Raw genomic sequence first — 5,883 nt, 5'->3', positions numbered from 1 at the left:
TCCATGTTCTTGTTGAGCTCGTCGGCCACCAGGCCGCCGCCGTTGTCGTAGAGAAACATGACGGTGGGCTCGATCCAGCGGGGGTGGAGGAGCACGGAGGCTGTCATAGCACGAGCCGCATGGAGAAGACCCCAGTGGCGCTGTTTTAAAAAGCCCCCAAGAAGTGAAGAGCGCGCGGCGCGGGGCCGGGGCCCGAGCGAGGGGGGCGGATCGCGCCCCGCGGGGTCGCGCCAGGCGGCCGCCCATTGGCCCGGCCCCCCCCCTTCCTCCCGCTCCGCCCACGGCGTATGCAAAGCGGGCGGCTCCAAGCCCGGCTCTGCCCTGTACACTCGCCGTCCCCACCGCCGCCCGCGCCGTCCCCAGCGCCAGCGCCCGCCGCGCGGCCGCGCACCATTCACCCAGGGGAGAGGCGGGGGGTGCGGTAGGGTGGGGGCGGAGGACATGGCGGGCGGGGAGGAGAGGCATCGGCGACTTCCTCGCAGTTCGCTTTCCCTTCCCCTCTCCCAGTGGGGCTCGGAGCGGCGTACGGCGGGGAGGGGACGGGGCGAGATGTTGGGTGACGACCAGAGGCGGTGGGGACAGGTCAGGTAAATCTGCAGGCATCTGGGGACGGTAAAGTAGCGCGGCGCAGACCAGGCTGGGTGTTTCCTGGGGCCTCTGGCGCCGTTTTCTTTACAGGTATCCGCGCCCCTTTCTTCAGCGAGACGCCTGCACCGACACTTGCGCTTTCGGCTGTCGGCTTCGACAGCGTCGCGATTTGGCTCTGCCGGGGAGCCATGGCGGGGCGTTTGCGGATGCGCCTGGCTCATGAGTCCCAGGACATTCCACTGGAAAGCTCGGACTGCATGTAGAAGCTTTCTCCCCTTCTCTGTCCACAGTGTTGGTGGGCAATCTCCTAGACTCGCCTTTAGGCCCACAGGCTCCGGATGACCCATCACAATGACACACGGACATAAGCGCATACACAACCAAGTGTACTTTGGTGTCACACTCACACATTTACATACAGACTTTGTTCCTTACTTTGTCCCAGTAGCAACTCTTCTTCCTCCAGAAGCTTTGAGATGGAAAGACCGATTTCTGAGCTTCGTTTTTCAGTGCTCCCTTGTCTCCAGCCAGTCTGGCCTGTCTTGGAAGGAGTTTAAGAGGAACAGGCCCCAGCTGGGTGGTGAGTTGGGACTCTCTTCTGGGGTTTAATGAGGCTTCACAGAGCCTGGGCTGCAGCTGACTCTCCAGGCACCTGGGCACTATCACACTCTGTTTTGGGACAAGAGAAAGAGACTCTTTGGGGCCATTTCACATCGCCCTCCCCACCTTCCCCAGGTAGGACTGGGGAAAAGCCCTGTCTCCAGCCGTTAGAGAGGATGCCTGGCCCTCCTCTGTCCATGAACCAGCTGAAGAAGCCTTTTGCCCTCTGTGCCTGGGAAATGCAGCCCTTTCCTGAGAGCACGGTGGGATGTTGATGCTGGAAGAGCCAAGCGGCTGCCACATTTTGGTGAGGAATTCTGGGCTCCTGTGCCTTTGGGATCATATACTTCCATCTCCGATTGTGAATGCTGTGAGTTGCTTAGATGCCCAGAAAGGGGACTTGCATTCAAAGTGAAAGTGGGTGCATTCTATCGGGACATGAGGGTTGGGAAGAGTACTGGACTCCCATCCCAGGCAGACTGGTGAGCAGCCAGGCTTGGACCTGCCTCCTGTTTCAGCTTGCAGACTCAGCCCTAAGCTCAAGGCACTGTGAACATCCCCACCCCAGTGTATTCTCTAAAGTTTCTGGTCTCCCTGAAGTGTCCGAACCAAGGAGGCTGAGCTCCGGCTTTTATTCACCCTGATCCCGGGTTTGTCCGGACCAATGCAAGTGTTGCCCAATAAAACCTTCTATGACACCCCCCCTGCCATACATATACCCAGTGTGCCCTTTCCCTCTTGCCTTTTTAGTAGCTCCGGGTAAATATTGATTTGCCCCCAGTTTACCTCCTCCCTGACTTGGCCATTTGTAGCCTAAAGAACCAGCCCCTGTAGGGACTTGATTTTTGTGTTACTTTCCGGGCCGTTTACCCCCCTTCCTTCCTCCAAGTGGCATTGTAAAACTCTTGATGACAAAGAGACAGGGTAGGGTTTGAGGCCCCAGTTCCCAAGGACTGGAGGGCTGTTTTACATACAGGTCAGACACGGCTAGAGGCCAAGGTCAAGTTGAAAGTTGCAGTCTAGCCTTGGTGAGAACTGCCCTGCAAGCCTGGAGACTCCGGCAGCTTCTAAAGGAATACCGCCCACCTCCCCTCACTCCTGATTCCTTTTTCCTTTAGAATTCCTCCTGTTTCTTCCGTTTAGTTACCCAGGTTTTTTTTTTTTTTTTTTTTTTAACTGCCTTCTCGGAGTTTTGGGGGCAGTGTTTACAGACTCTTCTTCTCTGCCTCCGCCCTGCTCTTGGCCGGAGCTTCGTGCCTCTTCTGTTTTCTAGCCAGACCCGGAAAAACGAAAACACTGCTCCGAGAGCCCCTACCAGCCGGCGCCTGTGCCAGCTCACCTCTGGCCATGGCATGGCGCAGCTGCCTGCCGGTGCACACCGCGGCCAAGGCCAGCTCCACATTCTTCCCTCACTCTCCCCAATTCGCCGGAGACCAAGCTCTGAATGCAGAGGAAGGGTCCCAGCTCCACAGACTGCCAAAGTCAACTGGGTCCCTCCTCACCAAAAATGGTGAGACAAGATTTCATTTTGTCTGCTGAGGAGCCCCAAGCAGGTTTGTCTGGGAGGGACGGCACTGAGGGGAAGACTTTGGGTTGCATCTTGAATTAGGTTTTGCTACCCAAGCTTGGTGATCCCGCTAAGGAAGGGCTTCAGGCAGGCCTGAATTATTTATTGCTCTTTGAGGTGGATCTTTAGTGATCAGCTTATGGGGATATTTTCTTTTTCTAAATATCTGTATCAACTTTTGAAAACTCTTGAGATGTGATTACTTACGGGGAGGCAGCCTGCCTGTTTCCTTCTTGTCTTAGATCTCAATCTACATGAAGTGATTTTTCTACCAGACAACTTAGTGATGTCCTGGCATGCCTTCACTGTTTTTAAAAGTCTGCAGGTCCCGTTAGATATTGAGTTATATCTAGTGGAGATGGTTTACAGAATTTGGATTAGCTCTGTAAATAATTTTGGTTTTCCAGAATTTCTCCTTACTTTGAAGAAAACCTCTTTCTCTCCATCTTCTTGTCCATTGCTTAGGGACCTGAGAGATGCATTATAAGTTCCCAGTATTGTTTCTTAGCCTCTTAGTCTTCCAGGCAGCCACCAAACCAGCTTGCTGGAAGAGGAAATGTCGGAGGGCAGTGAAGAACTGGAGAGCCTTCTGGGAAGCAAGCACAGACTCTTTCCAATGGCAAGGTCAAGACTCTCTTGCCTGCCCAGCTCTTGGGCCAGACCCTCTGAACTGTCCCTCTGCTTTTTTTTGCGGGGGAGGGTCTACCAGGCTCAGGAATTCCTGTGGGATTGCAGGGAGATGCCTCAACTTGAATCCTGGCAATGACAGTTTTATCCTCAGACCCTTTGTAGGCTAGGCTGGGAAGCCAAGGCACCCATTGGGTTCTGCAAACAGCAGATTCATGGCCCATTGAGCAAGAGGGCGGTAGAGTGGAGGTGGGTTTTGCCCCCATGCTCCCTGGTTTCCTTTAGAGGGGCCCTCAGTGGGCAGCAATGGCAAGATCAGAGGCCAGCAGCTTTTGTTCCAGAAGTTGCCATATCCTTTCTCTTACCAGCCTCTTGGCAGACATGGCTTCAGACCTTCTAGGGCAGGCTGGGGTGCCCTGAGGGGTTTTGGTTGCTCTGGAGCTGAAGAAAAATACCTTGGCTGGGTGTTATTTTGGGGGAGGTATGATGGGGTGATGGTGGGGGGACTTGCTACCAGCCTGGGCCATGAAGCCCTGGGTTCCCAGGGTTGGAAGAGAAGAGGACAAAGGGAAACCCAGGTATTAATCGAGTTTGATTTTCACTAGCAAATGAAATTTACCTGCTCTCACTTTAACTGGAGGAGGCTGTCAGCACTGCTCTCTGGCACTATTTCTCTGCATCCATCCAGCATTAGGATAAACATTCCTGGGTTGATTTTAAAGACACTTTGTATTTCAGGATATTCATGTGTTTCTAATGTATCCAAGCAGCTTTACGAGCGGCATTTGCAGAACATCTTAACCCTCTCTCTCCCAGAGAACAAGGGACAGGGGCTCAGAGATAATGGCAAAGGAAGAAAGACCCAGAGAAGGGGAAAGGGCTGAGGAGCTGAGGCTAGCTAAGAAACAGAGAAAAGGAAAAACACTTGAACAGGACAGCACTGCCAAAACTGTAGTCAGCTGGACTTTTTGGGATGCAGGTGAGGGACAGCTCTGTTCATGGTGGGTTTTGTGGAAGCTGAACTCTTCCTTAAGGAGAAAGTGTGGGTTTTCAAGAAATTTGGGCCAATGCTGGCCAGTAGGCAGAAAAATGGCATGTCCTGAGTCACTTGCTCAAGCTTTAGTTTTTTTTTGTTTGTGTGGGTTTTTTTTTTTTTTGTATTTGACACATGAATAAGGCAGCACAAGGCCCAAGGTGATAGGAACAGTGTCTGGCTGTGGGAAGTCACTTGGCATTGTGGTGACCAAACGCTAACATGGTGAAAATGGGAGGGTGTGCAAGGTCTAAGAAGATCCACAAAGACCCCTACTTTGTCTTGAAAAATACCCTCATCCTGTGAATTTTGAGGAAAGTAAGGGTTTGAAGGCAGCAGCTGTGCCTGGTGGGTTCTTTCCGGAACCAGACCTTCAAGGCCACCAGTGCCCAGAGCGTCAGGAAGGACCCCACTTCCCGCACTGCCCTTTCCTAGTTCTCACAGAAAATCCCTGAGCAGGGAGAGGGGCGCCATCCCCGTTTTAGAACAATTAGTCTCAAGTCTCCCAGGCTCCCTTGAGGACCCTCTGCACAGCGCCAGCCAGCCAGCGGCGCCCAGACTCTGCAAGTTTGGTGCAAACTTGGGAGTGAAGGTGGAGTTCCCGCCTCTGAGACCGGCCGCCTTCGGGCTCAGGATGGATGGGTGATTCCGGTGGCCTGGGTGACGATGAGGTTGAGTGCTGCCTGCCCCCGACGCTGCCGCCGCTTCCCAGCTCTTGACTGGACCTGGAAACTCAGCCTCCCCTTAAAGGACCGAAGCCTGCGCTAGAAGCAGAGGGAACCCGGAGAAGCGCTCCTCGCAGGGAGGAAGCGTCTTCGCGCTGTCCTCAGCTGGCTGGCGGACTCCGGGACCCACGCCACCAGGGGAGTGAGCTCGCCGTCACCCCGCCGGGCCGCTGGGAGAGCGCAGAACGGCTGAGGAATCCCGGGAGGTTGCGGCGGGAGTGAAAGAGGCGAGAGATCTCCGTCCCGACGCTGTCCGTACGGCCTTGCCACAGCCCAGGAGAAGTCCCACCCGCCGGCCCCCACCCCCTTCCTCGCTCGAAGCTCACTCAGGCCCCACAACAAAACAGGAAATCGGCTCTTGCCGGGGGGGTGGGGTGGGGGCCTGTGGATTCATTATGTCAACAAATACACTGAAGACATTCGAACGTTTGAAGGAAACAGGGGCTTGGACAGTAAACCTGGCCCCGCGGAGCCCCCAGCTTTCTCGCCGAGAAACCGGTGCAGACGACCAGCGGCCACGCGGCCTGGGCCCGCGGGAGTTCGCTCCTCCCCTAAGACTCCCAGGTCCCCGAACCGGGATGCAAATTCTTAACGCATCGAGCAACTAAGGGATGAAACTCACTAGCACGGCCATGAGAAAGGGGAACTCAGAACAGAGAGGTGTGATCAGACTTTTACAGGCAAGGTATATGCGGTAATCATAAGGATGCGTGTGCCTCATAAGGCACTCACAGATTCACGCA

At 54.7% G+C, this 5,883-nt stretch overlaps 1 protein-coding gene across 1 annotated transcript in view; it reads right to left on the bottom strand.

Annotated features, from left to right (window-relative positions):
- HOXA13 (homeobox A13) overlaps nt 1-136 on the bottom strand; it is a 5,649-nt gene extending 5,513 nt beyond the window's left edge. The window contains exon 1 of the mRNA XM_040259879.1: nt 1-136. Within this exon, the coding sequence (XP_040115813.1) occupies nt 1-107 (107 nt within the window). The 5' untranslated portion in view covers nt 108-136.
- Between the last annotated feature and the right edge of the window lie 5,747 nt (nt 137-5,883).

The sequence above is a fragment of the Oryx dammah genome, unplaced genomic scaffold, assembly GCF_014754425.2.
Source record: "Oryx dammah isolate SB20612 unplaced genomic scaffold, SCBI_Odam_1.1 HiC_scaffold_18, whole genome shotgun sequence".
Lineage (NCBI taxonomy): Eukaryota > Metazoa > Chordata > Mammalia > Artiodactyla > Bovidae > Oryx > Oryx dammah.
Note: the sequence above shows the minus strand (reverse complement) of the source record. Positions and strands in the feature narration are given on the sequence as shown.